General features: G+C 41.9%; 1 protein-coding gene and 1 long non-coding RNA gene across 2 annotated transcripts; one reads left to right on the forward strand and one right to left on the reverse strand.

Annotated features, from left to right (window-relative positions):
- The first annotated feature begins 20 nt into the window (after window positions 1-20).
- On the forward strand, window positions 21-12,223 carry TEKT4 (tektin 4). Its single transcript, XM_015877013.1, has 6 exons — window positions 21-688; window positions 6,490-6,560; window positions 7,906-8,049; window positions 9,199-9,421; window positions 10,115-10,269; window positions 11,866-12,223. The coding sequence occupies exons 1-6, from the start codon at window positions 116-118 to the stop codon at window positions 12,083-12,085; spliced, it is 1,386 nt and encodes a 461-aa protein (XP_015732499.1). The 5' UTR covers window positions 21-115; the 3' UTR covers window positions 12,086-12,223.
- A 2,269-nt stretch (window positions 12,224-14,492) lies between these two features.
- LOC107320574 lies at window positions 14,493-17,359 on the reverse strand. The gene is made up of 3 exons (XR_001558317.2): window positions 17,140-17,359; window positions 16,851-17,037; window positions 14,493-14,660 (listed from the first exon to the last, which is right to left on the reverse strand). It is a non-coding gene; the product is annotated as an uncharacterized LOC107320574 (long non-coding RNA).
- Between the last annotated feature and the right edge of the window lie 83 nt (window positions 17,360-17,442).

Genomic DNA, 17,442 nt, shown 5'->3' on the forward strand with positions numbered 1-17,442 from the left:
AGGGCGGGCCGTTCTTTCGTCACAGCCTCGGGTTTCCCTTCGCAGTAGGGGGACCCTTCTCCTCATTGGCTGCTGTCGTTGCTATTGCAACGAGAGGACGCGGCGCATTGTAGACATGGCCGCTATGGAGGAAGCTCAGGGAAGCCCCGGCGGCCCGGTACCCGCTCGGGTACCGCTGACTAAAGAGCCGGCACCTCAAACAGTGCCCGCTACTCAGCTGCCTATGAAGGTTCACGAGGCGGCGCTGAAGACGGGGCCTGATTCCTCCAGCGGCCTTGCCACGGCCGGCTTCCGCACTGCCAAGTATCTGCCCCCCGAATGGCACCAGACTAATTATAACTTGTTCCACAAGGCCCTGTCCAGCTGTGAGGAGTCCGGGAATAATAGAGATGAATCTAAAGAGCTGTCTGAGAGCACAGCAGCTGCTACAGAGCGAGCACAAAAAGATTCCACTGCTGCCCTAGGCCTGAGGCTGCAGAACATCCACTACTGGAAGTCTGAGCTTCAGAAGGAGATTGAGGATCTGGATGCAGAGACCAACCTGCTGGCAGCTCAGAAGTTGAGGCTGGAAAGGGCACTCGATGCTACCGAGGTGCCTTATGCCATCGCAACAGATAACCTGCAGTGCCGGGAGAGGAGGCAGCCCCCAGACCTGGTCTGTGATGAGGTGGAGAGGGAGCTGCTGAAGGTGAGCACAACGCTGAGGGTGTTGGTGGCCCTTGTGCAGTGCTGACCTGATCTCTGAGCTACTTGGTTAGTAGGAGCCACACTTAGCACATGAAGGTGCCCTCTAGCAATTAACAAAGGTCTGTTCTCACTCCTGGGCAACCTGGATTCAAACCTAAATTGAGGAAGAACTATTTAAAATCCTTCCATTGTTTAAAAAGATGTTAAAATTCACATGAGTGCACCCAAAGAACACCAGACCCCTTCCCTCAGACCAAACCCAAGCAAATTCAAAAGCTTAGGTTTCCACTTTGAGGCTCAGCATCTTATTCTGGCACTAAACTGCTTGAAGTCTCCTCATCAGTACAGGCTATGCTTTAAAAATGCAATGCCCCATGAGCAGCCTACTCGGGACCAGAGAAATGCTGCTTGCCTATTTTCCATGCTCCATTGAGAAGTCTCTGCTTCTTACCTGTATTACAGTCTAATGCTGTAGTTGTGCCAAGGTGGTGATCTAACATCAAACTTACTGCGTCTCAGCACAAGCCATCACATTAATTGTACTGCGGAGCAGCAGCATGGCTCACTCCAAGCAGTACAATGTAGTTTTGTGATAGCTTTATGAGATGACAGCTCCAGACACGCTGGGAGGCACAGACAGATGGTATTTCTGACAGCACGACTTCAACAAACCTTGTGCTCTCCTGAAGTTTGCTTGATCCTTTCCTCCCCTAGAGAGCTCTACTCCAGCTGACACTTTGTTATCTGTCACCAAAATCCAGCACAGCGCGTAGATTGCCTTCAAACTGATGTAATTATTCTGATTGCTTATGGTACAGAGAGCAGATCCTGGGTCATTTTTCATTCTTGAATGATACATTTCCTACTGTCCCATAAATAAATGGATGATCATTTATTGGCCTGCAGCTTCCATTATACTGTGGAAGTATATTCATGATGAGTTACTGATTAACGCAGTTGATTAATGTTTGTTGCTAGAAAAAATACTTAAGAGAATTACAGAGCTGATGAGGTGATAGTACCTGATAATATTTTAGAGAGGAATAACACTCAGTGGTGATCAATATTTAGAAGCTGTTCTAGTCAAAAATAGAAAAATGAGAGAATTAGTATATGGAATATTTTAGCAGCGTACTCATCTGCTTTGTGAATTGTAGTTACAAGATTCACATAATGAAAAAAGAAATTATTTTCACCAGCTGCTGCTATTTTAGAGAAATGTATGAAATGTAAGAACAACCCCTCTAAAAATCCAACTTTCTGCAAGGATTTCTCTCCTGCATTTATTTCCTCCTGATCTCTCTGCCAGAGAATAGTTTGTTCATTGCTAAGAAGTCCATCTGCTGCTGCTAATTCTTCACCTGAAATTGTGATTCTCTGCTTGCGATGGCAAAGCGTCCACAGCCAAGTGGGATGTCATCAAAAAAGAATGATGTGAGTTCAGCTGAGGCGTGTGTACCAGCAGCAGATGGACCCTTGAGAAATGAAGATTTTGTTGCCATGCCAATGACCTTTGCAGTACAGAACGAAGAGGAGTATATAATATGAGAGGAAACCCTTCCCATTTTCACAGAGGGATAGATTTTATGACACAAACATTTGCAAAGAGATTTTTTAAGCGTGCCCTCAGTGGCTTTGCCAGCCCTATAAGCTGCAGCTGGACTCTGTACCTCTTTCACTGCAGAAAAAAAAGAAAACAGCACCTTTTATTTCTTACTGCCTTCAGAACTGAATTCTTGACACTTTGAGCTGCTCTTCCATGAATTCTGACTGTTCACTGTGCAGATTTCAGAGTTAATGATCCACTTCACCAGTAACTCCGCATTCATTTGCTTACTTAGAGAAGCTATGCAAGTTTATTACTAAAGTACTCACGTATTTTTATGAATCTTGCTTTCTTGTCCAGCCACTTTCTAATCTTAACTTAATAAACGGTAACTCACAGGAGATCAGGAGTCATTCATTCTCTTACATGCAAAAATGAGAAATGTTTTCCCTAGAGTCAGCTGTGTGAGGAAACAGACATTCTTTTCCTTCCACAAGGAATTTTAACTACAGATTTAATTTATATTCTAGCTCATTTTCCTTGATTTGAAGTTTCCCCTCTTTTACTAGCAGCTCAGTCTTGTATTGACTTCACTGGACAGCATCTTCACTGTGTTTCTCCCAGCTCCTGTGGATAGGTGCATGGGGAATCTGCATGCTCAGGGGGTGAACATGTCTGGACAAAGCATTGCCTTTCATATGGTCTTAGAAAAAGCTTTGCACAGATCATGGGTTTCATTGCTGCTTTCACCTTACCGCAGCAATGAGATTCCCAGAGCATCCTGCTGAGATATCCACCTTCCAGCAGCCCCTTGGCAGGTGACATTTAATGAGGGAACACCAAATGTACATACACAAGCAGTTTTGAATCCCTATATTTAATTATACTTCCACTATCTGTTGAGCAGGAATCACTTCAGATGACTCACAAATAAAACAGAAGTATCTTTGCTGAAAGTTTTCTATAACCAGATAAATTTTTCAGTTTTTCCTATTTCTTTACAGGAATTTTGGTTCTAGCTCATCTCTCCTATTTGTTCTGCAGGATAGAGTCCTATTTAGATTACCTACTGTGATACATGCCCCAATTAAATAGCAGCTGCTGGAATGAGGGATTAAGGTATTTAAGTGAAAGCTCCTCACATGCATAATAAAATCATCTGTTACTCAGAACTTCATAGACTCTACTTAGCAGCATATTAATCTTTCCTTAATATAGTTCTGGTTAAGAAGAATCTGAAGGACACAATCCTTTTCCCTGTATAGAGTAATCTGTAGTGACTAAAAAGATGACAACACCTCAAGTGAAATAGTTATTTCTTTGAGCTGCTGCAATGGAAGTAGCAGAATTCAGTAAAAGCAATACATGCATCCGTTTTCCATGAGGTTTTTGCTTCCATAGCCCATATGACATCTCCTCTGATTCCCCTTTGCATCAGTTTAATGGTGGTTTAGTATTTTTATGTGCACACAATACTGAAAATGTACTCTCTAACACAGGACTTGCCACATAGTGGTACACTGCCAATAAATCATGCTTCAGCTCCATATATTCTGTGTTTCAAGGTTACTCCTGCATATCCAGTGTCCAAATTCATTAAGTGAGTGCCAGATATGACTGTGTTCTAAGCAGATGTAGTTACATTTGTCATTTTATTTTAAACTCAAGGACTGTATTTGACTCTGAATGTTGATTTGTTATCCATTTACTTGAACGATGAAATCAGCCCCAGTATTCCCCGGTGCTGAAGACAAAGGCAGTAGCCAAGATCCTGTCAGCTACATGAAATGAAAAAAAGTGGATAAAGGATACAGTTGTGTGTATGATTGCCAAACGCAATAACGGGGCAAGGAAATCAACAGAAACCCCTTTCCAAACAGCACTGTCTGTTGCTTTGCCAAACAAACCAGCATGCAGTAGGACAGTCCTCCACATAGACAACTGTAAAAGCAGAGAGCTTTGTTTCAATGTCTTCAGGCAGCGAGTTCTCAGTTGACTCTGGCAGACCTGATGTTTATGCAGAGCTGACCTGTGGCCTTCCTCCCATGAGCTAGTCACAGCTACACTTGTCAACTGGCCGGGTTGCTCTGTGATGCTGGCAGCACAGCCAGGCCTGCGTGACCTGCATCAATAGATCTCCACCTTCAGCACAGCGCCACGGCTTCTCCCAGCCATGCAAAGCGACTTTACAACTGCTTTAAAAGCTAGGAGAAATCCCTGATTAGATAATCATTGAAAACCCATCATCATCTACACCTGCTTATTCACTCTAAGTAGTCTTAGGTCACCATTAACTATGAGAACAGTACCTTCAGTTTTAAATACCATATTTGAGTGCATATCTCCTCAAAAGGAAATCTACTTTTAAATTCCATTTTAGCTCATTCAACAAGGGACTTCTTTATTTTGAGGCTATTTCACTTTTTCCATGTGAGAGACCGTAATCACTAAAGGAAAGTTTTTCTCATTTAAGACCATGCATATTACTCACAGGAATATGATCACCTCTTTATTTACATGGAGACTGACTGCCCAACACAAACAATATCAATTACTATAAGAGTAATTTCAAGTGCTAGCTCTTTGTAACACTTTAAAATCCTTCTGATTATTTTTTGACAGCTCAGCCATTGTAATAGCTCCTTTTTGCAGAAAGCAAGTCTCAGTGTTCTCAGTTTAGAAACTGATGCCTTCAGTTATGCGTTTATTTTAATTGTGCTCTTTCAGACCCTTAGAAATAATGTTTTCTCCCCAGTCTCAACTGTCCTTTTCTGTTTAGGATAAAATGATCTTTCTTATGCTCCCCATTGTTTTCCTGTGATGGAGAAACTGACACTGCAGGGATGTATGCACTCATTTATTAGTCAAGAGCACTATGAGGATCAACATACACCAGCAATGTCCTGGCTATAAGTCATTAGGCAGTATATACTCCCTTAATTGTCATTGGATGATTATCATTAACTCGCAATAGCTACATTAATTAGAAGCTCATCTTATCAAAAAAAGCTCTTTAAGATATCCAGTCCTCAGACATTAAGTGCATTTATATACTAAAAAAGGCATCTGTTGGTCCAGCCTCTATGCAATGCATAACTACCAGTTCAGTAAAGTACTTCAAAGAGCACTCATGGTTAACCCCTAAAGCAACATCACTGCCATCAAAGACAAGCACCAGGTACTTCTTGTTCTGCGAGAAAATATTACAAATGACAGTCTCTTTTGTTCTGATAATGTCTATGCTGCAACAAACATCCCTGCTAAAAGCAGCACAAGCTGTAAGTTCAGACTTTGGATCTGTTCTCAAGGTGACACAGAGCTTTGTAGCTGTGAGCAGTCACCTCTTGTAGCTGAAGGAACTTAACCCCTCCAACAGTGCTACATAGCTCAGGTAATCCTGTAGCCCTTGATGCTACCCCTCATCAGAGGGGAAAGCAATTGGTCTAATAAGAGTCAATCCATAGGCACGTGCCACCAGGTTTATCTTGGGCTGGCTTTCCTCTACCTGCCAAAGTAGACAGTAACTACTTAAACCACAGAACAGCAACTTCTATTTTCAGTTCATGCAGAGCATTCAAAGGAAGGAGGCCAACAAAAGATTACCATACTGCCACTCCTTTCTGTTAAGTAGCTACTTATCACCATAGTTCAGACAAATAGTATTTTTGGAGATCTGCAGGAAGCTGCTGCCTCACACATTTCCAAGATAAGTGCTTGCTGCAGAGCAAGGCAATGTGTTCTGGAGATGTCTGCAGGTCTGTGCAGATTCTGGCTGCCAGTGTCCTGCTACATCACATGCACACAAGGCAGCAGTCCCTGGCAGCTGAATTTATGCTGCCTCTGTCCTGCCCAGCTCCAAAGTGACAGCCTGGTTTTGTGCAAGGCAGTGACTCTGGACTCGTGCTGAGCATAGTGCTGCTGCCCTATCCATTCCCTATTTCAAGGCTGTGCAGGTAACTCAAGCATTGTTTAATCTAACAGAACATATGCTTTCTCATAGAATTCACATGTAATGTGAAAATAACAAAACCCCAGGCTTTAGAAGTATTTCAATTATTACTGCCTTTGTAGACTTAAAGCTGAGTTACTCAGTATTTGCTAACTCCAGAGAGGATCTTGTCTTCTAATAATATGGCAAGAGTGGGTAGTGAGTGGGAGACTTAAGTATATACATCCACAACCATTGAAACTAAATTGCTCTGCAGGATGGTACATACTGCACTGAATACTATAGAAGTCTTAATGTTTTTACCTAGGAAGCTGAGCTTATCAGAAATGTCCAGGAGCTTTTGAAGAGAACTTTGATGCAAGCCACTAACCAGATGCGGTAAGAAAGCTCTTGCAATGCCTCAATCATTATTAATATAGTCAAATAAGCCTGAAAAGATGAACTCAGTGATGATAGTTAAGGATTATCAGCTAAAGTAAGGTACAGTAAGAGCCATACCCTTTCATCATTTCCAGTATGTGTATTCACTTGCCTAATTTTCCAACACTAAATGTAAATATAACAAAATATTATCCAGATACCACTGTGTTGTTACAGTATGTGATGTATTTGTACTGTATGATCTTTTACAATAATTTATCTGATCAAAGGGCCTTTTCAAGATGAGTTTCTTGCCACCAGATGTCAGCGTGAACTTGCAATATAGATCTGAACTCTGCCTTCCATATCAGTACAAGCATTCATTGCACTTCAAAAGGAATATTTGCCTTTAATTTATATAAAATCCTTTGGAAAGAAGGTATTATCCAAATCTTCGGGTTAAATCCATATGATGGAGTCAATTGCTGGAAACCTTGATATTGAACCAATTATTTTTTAAATTAAGTGAAACTTAATCTGTTCTACTAGATAAAATGAGTTTATTTTTTTCTAAATAAGAAATTTAGAAAAAACAGAACAATTTCAGTTGCTCTGTTACACCAATTACAATCTCACAGTCATCTGTTGAGTTCAGGCTTTGCTTTTTATGATTGTCTCAAGGCTGTTTTAGTTCTATCGTTGGCCAGCAGGATCTTTTTAATTCTTTAGGTAAGAGTGACATCTGGTGTCTACAGCTGATAAAGACACGCTGTCTTTTGTACTCTGAAGTAATTCTGATTAATTAGTAGCAACGTGACTCCAAAATTAACAACAACGTATTGGTTCCCAACCTGAATGGCATTCCTCCTGTATTTCCCAAGGAGGAATTACACTGTTTAAGTGCTACAGTCCAGCAAGGAGAGCTCACAGGATAACACAGGGTCACTTTCTGGAGGTCTTAAAGTCAAATTCAACATGCTAGGACAAAAAGGAGTTAAGTCTCCTGGAAGTCCTGCTTGATGTCATGGGAAGAGTATTCTCTTGTTGTAACCACTACCTGAAGCTGCTATTGGAAAAAAAAAATCCCTGTTTTAGGATCGTGGTATAAAATCCAAAGTCAAAACCTTTGCCACAGACTACAGAAACCCTGAGCCTTCACTGGGCACAGAACAGCACTGAATGCCTAGGGAAGCTGTTAGTGCATCAACTAGCAGGTGGCTGGGGAAAAGGTTTGGTTAGACAAGTCTACCTTCACATTTTACTTGACAGGTAAAGGATCAGAGCCTAGCTTCATTAATGTTTGTGTTAGCTTTGAGTTATATCATTTTCCACTAACCATGTACAACAACGATGAGCTTTTCAGATTAAATCGAGACCACAAAGAAATCTGTGAAATGGACTGGTCAGACAAAGTTGAAACATACAACATTGATGATAAATGTGGAAGATACAAGAACCAGAGCACCAACATCCAGTTCCATCCTGGCTCAGTGAAGTTTGAAGAGAGGTGAGCAGTTATCATCACCCCCCACAGTAATGCTGCTCAGATACAATACATCCTTTGCATCACTATAATGATCCCCTGAATTAATGGTATTATTCCTGTTTCTTTGGATGTGTGACATCAGACCTTCAAAAAAACAGCTATTTCAGTAGTAATGGTAGTGCTACAATCTCAACATGCCACCTCACTGATAACAAAGTAGGTTTATTATATGCAAACTAGTTTTGTTGAAGCTTTTCTCAGAAATAATCACTTTTATACTTCTAAAATCTGAGCTAACTCCTGTTGAGATTTATTTTTGAACACCAACAGACAATGCCATTCTTTTGGAAAGCTTCCTGCACACAAAGTAGCACAATACAACTACTTGAAGTAAATCTTGTATGCTTCCCCTCCCTTTCAGATAACTTGTATATAACACAGCATCTGTAAACCAATGGAAAGCACAGCAATAACAGCAGAGCAGCAACGACCCAATGCATGAATGAAAAAGGGAGAAAAGCTGCTTACCTTTAGAAGGCTTCAGACAGGCAGAAAGGAATCTCTAGCTAGATACCTTTACCTCCACTGCCAACCCTTAAGTGAGGTCTGGGGAGGGGAGGATCCTGGCTCCCCACCTTCCAGTCACTCAGGTGTATTGCTTGCACCTGAGCTCCCCTGGGCTGGCCCTGCCTTCCCACCAGGTGTTCAATCACTGTTTCGAGTCATGACTTTGCATTTCTGCTACAGTGTCCTAAGTACTGCAGTGTCTTCTGCTTGCCATGTCAAAGTATAAGCAGAGATCATGTTGTCTTTGTTTTGAAATGTACCGAGACTGCAATGCATGCATATATTCATGTGTTTATTTGGTGGTGACTTAACTGCTTGTGCTTGCAATTACTGTGCACAAGATTGCTGGCGATTTTTTTTGTCACATATTCCCTCAGAAGCAATGAAGTGAATGAGAGTTCATTAATTTTATAAAGGATTCTTAATCTTTCTTGTTGGTAAGTCTGGACAGCATACAACATAGGAAACACAAGGAGAGGTATCCAGTGCTTTTGCAGGGGGAGAAGCAACTTCAGATTGCATTCCTAAATGCAACCTAAACAAAGAACAAGCTTCCAACCCCTACAGTTCTGTGACTGTTTATTTGCTATTCCCTTCTTCCAGTGCATCAACACCAGAGACATGGGCCAAGTTCAGTCATGACAACATCTATAGGGCAGAACGAGAAAGACTGGCTTCAGTTAATCTTCGCACTTTGATTGATAATATTCTTCATGATGTATCTGAGGACCTGAGGATGCAGTGTGCTGCTGTTAATGAGGCTTTTCACAAACATTGTTTGGAGCTGGATGATACAAAACAGAAACTAGAGCATCATTTGAAACAAGTAAGCATCATTTTTGAATGCTGGCAATAGGCATGACAGCATTGTTCTGAGTAGGTCACGGTGGGCTTATCCTCTAGGAAAAACTTCTTAGTTCATGTCAGGTATAAAACACTGTTGTGTCAACTTAGGATCTGATAAGAATCTTCAGTGCTGGATTATCGCTCCAGTTCAGCTTGTACTGCTGTCTGCAGTGTTTCTTCTGTAGCATCTTCACTAAGCTGTTCCTGCCAAATGGAAAGAGTATCTTTGGCCTCTGCATCCTCTCCAATACGGAGCAGCTCCTACTTCTGTGTTAGGCTGCTGGGTAGCGTAGAAAGAATAAGTCATTTCTTAGTACTGGTGGATAATGGCAGCTGCCAGACTATATTCTGCTTGTGTGTCAGTGGTCATGAAGGAGAAGGGATTCAGAATTTCCTGTCCTTTTCTATTTCTTTCACTAGAAATCTATACATTTCCAAGCTGTTCAGCAGTTCTTAATTTCACTCAAAATAACTTGATTTTTTTTTTTTTGGATAATTTACAGTAAAAAATTTACCATTAAAAGCAGTTTAAGGAGGTGGGATGTGTTGTCAGGAAAGCTTTTAAACAGGCTACAGATTATTTTCTGCCTCTTTTTAGATCGGAGTTCAGATTCAGATAATGTGTTGGTTTGGTCTTAATCTTAAAACAATTTTTCTTGGGTATCTTTTTCAGACCCTTAGGGAAATAGGAGATCAAGAAGCTAACATTGTTGCTCTCAAACAAGCCATCAGAGACAAAGAAGGCCCCATGAAAGTGGCTCAAACGAGACTGTATGACAGGTCTTTTAGACCCAATGTCGAGCTCTGCAGAGATGATGCACAATTCAGGTAAAAACTGCTCAATAAGTCTTACAAGGTTTTCATTCTATCCAAGGCTGGTGTAAAATAGCATTTGCACTTTGTTTTGGAAACGTGTGGTCTTTCTCTATTATTATTAGGTTTGATTCTGATATATCAGAAATAATTCAGTTGTCTGAAATCACTGCAAGGAAGACATTATTTTAATCTAATGTGTTGGCAAACAGAAAATCTATGCACATCGGTCTGCCATTTGACTTTAGGCATTTTTTTTCTTTGAACTGTGTGGTTTCTTTATGATTTAGAAGTTCATATATAGATATCTATGTGCGTATATGTATATGTATATATATATAAATATATATATATTTGACAACTTGAGAATAATTTGCAACCCTTTTGCTGTTAGCAAAAGTTCACCACAAGGTGGACTATGTGCTGAAAGAAATATGTTTCTAGTGCTGAGAATGTAAATGGGCTGCGCACATCCATAGCCTGAGACATGTCCTTAGTACTCATGAGAATTGGGCTGGTGGCATTTGATTTTCAGTAATAATCCATTTTAGAACTGGAGGTCAATAAATCCTTTCAAATTAAAGGTCTGAACATCACATTTGTCACTTTTGATCTCATTATAAGCCTTGTAATTGATTCTTCTCCTTCACATGTTTCTGCCCTTAGGAGAAGTGGGGGATCAGCTTTTGCAGGCTTGCAGTGTACTTGTAGCAAAGATGCCTGCCATTCAAAGCTGTTCTTTACATAGGAAGGAAGTAGTTTCAGTTAATCTGAATGCTTTATGCCATTGCCTGCGCACTCATTTAAGTCCTGATTCAGCAAATAATTCTTGTGCCTCTCAGTGTGTAAATTGCTTTTAATGCAACTTAAGGAACATGCAGGCCCTTTGCTGAACTGGCATGTCTTTAATTGCCATTCTTTCACTGTTTATAATTACTCAGTTCCCATAGCATGCAGGAATTTTGTTTTCCAGGAAGTAAATGTGCACAGACAGAGAGTGCAGAAAGCATCTAACCACTGACACCCAGAGGAAGGGATGTGCTTTTTAAAAATGGCTTGCTGCTGTTCTGCCACCTCTTTAAAAGGTCATATGCATTTAATGATTGCTTCCTGATCTCTGGTACAAGCATCATCCTGAATACTTGAGCTTTGTGCCAGTGAACAGGTGTCAAAAGCCAGGCTTAAGGAAAAGCAGATTTAGTTGAACTGGTGACTCATCCAACAAGTTTTGTCTTATATTCCTTGAAACAAGTGTCCTACACAAAGGGATACTTGTGAAGTGAGGATGGATAGTTCATCTGTGGTGGCAAAAGGCATTCTTAGTACTATCTAAATAAAGGGAAACTCGAATACAAAAGCTATGAAAGCAATTTCTGTTTTTCACTAAGTGCACAGAACATCCAATGGGACCAACCTTTCTGAGTCCATAGCCCATTGACTCCAGCATTTACCAGGTCCTTTTCAAAGTGCTGGGATCGATACCTCCTGCCCTTGTTGTTGAGTGTTATGCTTCTATAGCTATTGATTTTTGTTCCTGTTACAGTTCGTGTGTCCTTAGTAACACACACAAGTTTCTGCTCATTTTTATACGACTTTTGTAATTCTGTTCAGGTTGATCAACGAAGTTGAAGTAATAACAGAATCCATTGAATCGCTGAAGAAAAAACTGCAGGAAGCTGAACAGTCTCTGAGGAACCTGGAAGACACACGGATGAATTTAGAAAAAGACATAGCTGTGAAAACAAACAGTATTTTTATAGACAGGCAAAAGTGTTTGGCCCATCGCACACGTTACCCAACTGTTCTGAAACTAGCAGGTTACCGGCCGTAATCTCTGTACTAACTGGGCACAGTATAGAAGAAAAGTGTCACCAAGCATCTTTCATATGAAATGCATGAATACTGTTACACACAGATGTACTGTGTTGGTGGTTTTCTTGTATTTGGATTAAAATGCATTAGTACCTGATGGCTGGCTTGGAGTCTTCCCTTTACAAATTCAGTCTGAGTGCAGGCATATATGGTCAGCTAAAATGCAGCTTAAAGGCAATCCCTTACATCTGATGCTATATCACATCTGCATAACCTGCACGGTATGGTGTTCAACCTAAGAAGCAAATATGTGGAGTTATTATGATATACACAGATGTGAACCCGTAAGATTTATAGCTTTCTAGCATTTTACAGCTGCATTAAATAAGAGCAATAAAGGTGCGTGCCTGATAGAAGGTCCCACGATCAGCGAGGAAATAGAGGATGGACCTTTACACTCTTCAAACACCATTAGTTAACAAAAAAGTTTGCACAGGTTAGATGGCAATCTGACTATTGGCAGAGACACTCCCAGCCCATCACACCTGCGTATCTAACCTTAAAATGAGATCAAGGATCTTTAACTTTCAAGTCAATTCCATTTGATTTTTTTTTTCAGGGGAGGAAAAAGAAAAGCCTAAACAGAGCCTGAATAGCAGTTGTGCCTTCCAGCTTCAGCAGTTGGATGTTTAATTGAGCTCTTGATCTGTTCCACCTATTCCCTGAAAGCAAGGCTTGTGTTTGAACTATTACCCTTAATGGAGAGCACATCGGATTCATCTACTCCAGTAGAGCAATGTAACAAATGTCATTCACTCATTAGCTTAGTAGGCCACTCGGCTGGAAATGCGACATGTGTCAAAGAAGAGAAGTGATGACACAGAGCACAATTACATTATGGTTTCCTGCATTACAGCTTTTTATTTTCAAAAAGCAGCTGACCAAAGAGAGAAAAAACATCACCCCCTCCCCCCATCTGCCCCTAAACCCAGTCAGTGTGCATTTCTGAATAGCCCCGCTTTGTTAACCGGAGCAGGAGAAGCCATTAGATGATCTGTTTTGCACAGAGATTGCTATCTATCTGTATGATCTTGACACAGAGCATCAGAGCAGTGTTCAGCTATTGCCTTCCCGCTGAAAGATGCTGCCATTTATTTCTTTGAAAACCAGCTTTGTCAGTGAAGGCTTTTGACTCAAACATCTGTTTTGTGGCCAAAGGGCCACAGAGGGCCAGCTGGCCCCTTCTCCCCCACTCCTTAACCTCTCAGTCACTACAGCTCCTGTAAAGGCTTATTTTCAGCTGGCAGCACAGGAGCAGAGAGAATCTGAGCGATAGGTTACATGATGACTGAAAAAGCAATCTCTGCTGGTTTTATTTATGCTGACCTGGTTATCTCCAATACTGTAGTCCTGGAGGAAAATACTGGCAGTGTGAACAATTGTCATTTCTTCAGTCCGACATCTGTTACAGCAGAGGAAAGGGGATCTAAATCTCAGATAGCAGAGAACTGAAGCAGCTGGGGTCAAAGTGGACTTCAACTTTCAATTACGGTCAATGAGACCATGAAAGTCTGCAATCCAGGCCCCAAAACTATTATTTTGATTCAAGAGTTTTACATTAAAGAGAGGAAAAGTGCTGCCACATTCACTGAGGCTGCGTTGAGAACTAATAACCCTGTGCCCCATATTGGGCTGTAAATGGATCTCTCCCTAATTAAGGCCTATCAGTTTAATTTACCTTTGTGAACTAAATTACTCTGCCCTTGCTTTAGGCCAATCAAGGGAAATCTTGGCCGGGCAAACCCAATACATTAGCAGGGTGTAATCACTGCTCTATTCACATGGTAATAGAGGGATACGAGCAAGTTGTAAGGGCGTGAATCACATGGAAGAACTTCAAGCTTCTGTCATTATTTTTCCTTTAATTACAGATTAGTGAAAAATCATAGTTAAAGCCACCCCTCCAGCATGTAAACCTGTTTCTATATTGCATTTTCAGAATGCGTTTTACGCTGAGGATTTCCCAAGGAAGGATTCAAAAGCTGCTGTAGCTGCTCTCATGTGAGCTGCTGTCATGGGTGAGCTGCAGCTCCCTGCTAATCTATATGAAAAGTGTTACGTTTTTTCTTTATGTATTAAAAACAGTTGTTTCTTTTATTATTTATGAGCAGACAACACTGTACAAGGGGAGCCATGAAAGATATGGAAGAACGAGAGGTCATATTTGTGCAGTGTTTTTACCCGAAGGTAGTTTATTTTCTCTAAAGCTGAAGCTTAGAACAACTGCCTCATCATTTCAGCCCCGTACCATGTCACAGGTCACTCAAAATTTAATACCAGAGCAGCAGACAGCAGCGCTGGGTGTGCAGGTAGGATGTTTCAGACATCCCCATTTCCACTTTGGACCCTTGACACATGACATCAGCAGCACGTGCTTAGAATACTAACCTGTAAATCCAGCTTGCGTGGCAGAAGGGCACAAGGACAGCCAGTAACATCAGCTGTGTCTTATAGAGGAGATCTGAGTTTAGGAGTTTATTTCTGTTCTTCAGGATTCTTTTCGAGCTGATTTGCAGTGTAATTATAAAAGCAACCTGCAGAGAGTGAGAATTTATTTTAAAATCTTTTCCTGAGCAATTTCTCTGAATAATTCCTGCATATTCTCTTAGACCTGCTGGCCTTTCTAAGCAAACTGTGTCCCAACATCAGTCTCGGCAGTAATAAAAGTCACAATGACAACTTTATGACCACGTAGATGCTCGTTAGTGCCCCGTGTGATTCCTGGGTTATATCTGATAGCCAGGCTGTTCGTAGCACTGTTTGCTGAGCTCTCAGGGCAAGCAGGATGCACTGAGCTCTGAGCTGTCACACAGGGGGCAGTTCCCAGTATACAGAGTCCTGCTCTGGGCCTGGACAAGATTCAGCATCCCCAGAGTGTGAAAGCCACACCAGCTCTGATGCCACATGAAAACAGAAATGAGGGATCCTTGTGGCATTTCCTCACATGAGAGTTGTTTGCAGGATTGCTGTGGGGTTTTTGCATGGGTTGTTTCTTTGGGGAAAGGGCCGCAGAGGGTAAAGCCATCATTTCTTTTTAAAGGCAACAGGAAGATGAAATATTTTATTGCTGGTTCTTGGAGGATTTATATAAGAACGGCAGGGATGAAAACCAGAATGACCTTTTCACATAGTCATGCACGGTTAATCAAGAAAACTGAAATGTTTGTCATAGGATAATCCACAAGATTTGTAAAACAAAACTTCCAGAAAGGAAATAACTCCGAAAATGGGGAGAAAAATCCAGACTTACTTCTTAGAAACCTACATTGTTTCATCCTTGAAAAATTCAAACCACTGCCAGTAGCCTTCCATGCTAAGGGAGAGCTGCGCAGCTCCCCTCCACGTGAGCCAGGCACAGGCTGCAGCTGGGAAACAGCTCTCAAGTTACTGCAAAAGTATTTCAAGAGCTGTAAACACCGTGCCAGTTAAACTACCCTGTTCTGCAAATCATCCGTTGGGTTTGGATTCATTGCCAAAGGATGAGCAGCAAAAAAAGTGGAGGATTGTTCTCTCTCAGCTTCCTGGGTTGAAGCTTGAACCACCCAAGGGCTAAAGGGCTCCAATGTGCCCAACTTTATCCATCACTGCATTTCCCAAAGGAGGAGGCTGGTCAGCAACCCAGCAGAGAGCAGGTTCACACAGCGGGTAAATTGAAATCCACCAAAGTCCTTGGCTGCATTTCCATTTCCCTCACTCAGCCCGTAATGATGAAGTGCCTCGTTCAGATATGGGCTCATGATTAAGGATTGCCTTAGGGCCTTGTATATAGAAGATCATTTTTATGATTGCTGCAGTGTATGAGCTCTTCATAGAAGAGGCTTTTAAAATCGGAATGGGTTCAAGCATGCAAAAGATTTATGTGGGTCCGCATGCATCCATCTCAGTCTGCAAAGTCCAATTTATTTCTGTGAAGGCCATTTTGGTTGCAAAACTCCTGGACTTTTGCAAAAAGCACAGAGCAGACACAAGCATAATGGTTGCTTGTCTAGATACCCAGCAGTGGGGACCATTAAAAACCATGCTGCCTTGGGCACTGGGATCAGTGCTGACCCAGTAGAGATGCAGATTTTGGGGTGGCATTGCATCAAATGATGGACCAAGGCAACAGAGGCTGAGAATACTTTCAGAGAACTTAGTGAGATCTTTGCATAACTACCTACATAGCCCAGAATTAAGTCCCTACCAGGAAGGCAGACCTTCACCTGCACAGCCCAGCTTATGCTGCACGATGGTAAAGCTGAGTGAGCAAGCTCAAACGTTTAGTTAATTTCTGATTATTGCTTCCTGCATCATGGGACGTGTAGATCTTGAATAGAAACTTCTTAAGATCTGCACTCCCTCCCCGGAGAACCCTGCTGGGAAGGATTCAACCTGCCATCCTCCTGCACGCCCCGAGCCGGCTGCCAACACGATTTGGTGACTGGAGCTGTTACACGCTCGATTTACTTTACAGGCAAGAGTGGCTTTTACAAGCTCTCTGTGTCTCTGGAGTTGGTGATGCAAACCCATACACAGCTGTCTCCTTCAATAAAATAAAGAAGTACAGGCAGGCAGATCCAATGCTTCCACCAGCCAAACCTGTGGCAGAGCAGGCAGGCACCAACAAGCACAATTCCAGTGCTGCACCCTGAACACCCGGTGCCCCATTCCTGCCTCTCCTGCTCACACCCAGCCCAGGTACCCCCGACCCAACTGCATCCCCAGAGCAGCCTGCTCATGTTTACCTCTGCTCTGAGCTCAGCCTTGAAGCATGAGGATCCATCCTCCTTATGATTTGTGCTCCCTCTGGTGTGAGTACATGCGGTCTTACCAGCAGCGTACTTAAACCAGTTGCTCCAGCTGGTGCTGGGTTGGTGCTGCCCCGCTGCAGCAGCATGGGACTATTTCAGCATCTTTCTTCTAACGTGGCTCCTGCAATGTGAAAACAGTCACAAAAAAAGTAAAACGAAACAAATCATAGACTTTGAGAAAGTAGAAACATTCAGAAGATACTTCATTTAGCAATGAAATCACATTTCCCAAGATCCTTTATCAAGAAGTGGTCAGAGAGAGTGTCCTATTGTGCACAGATTGGACACGTCTCTGAAGGCAGATGGGAGAGGATTCTTCTTTTAAAGTTGTATGGGTTTGTCACAGCTGTCACCCCTTTGTGACTCTATAGAAGGGTGACCCTGAGAGAAGGGAAGCACTGTGAGGCAATGCCAGCAATGGAGCATCCTGCCAAAAACCAAGCACTGAGTCTCTATGATCACACACACACACACACACACACACACACACACACACACACACACACACACACTCTCCTAATTCCCA

This window comes from Coturnix japonica, chromosome 14 (genome assembly GCF_001577835.2).
Source record: "Coturnix japonica isolate 7356 chromosome 14, Coturnix japonica 2.1, whole genome shotgun sequence".
Classification (NCBI taxonomy): domain Eukaryota; kingdom Metazoa; phylum Chordata; class Aves; order Galliformes; family Phasianidae; genus Coturnix; species Coturnix japonica.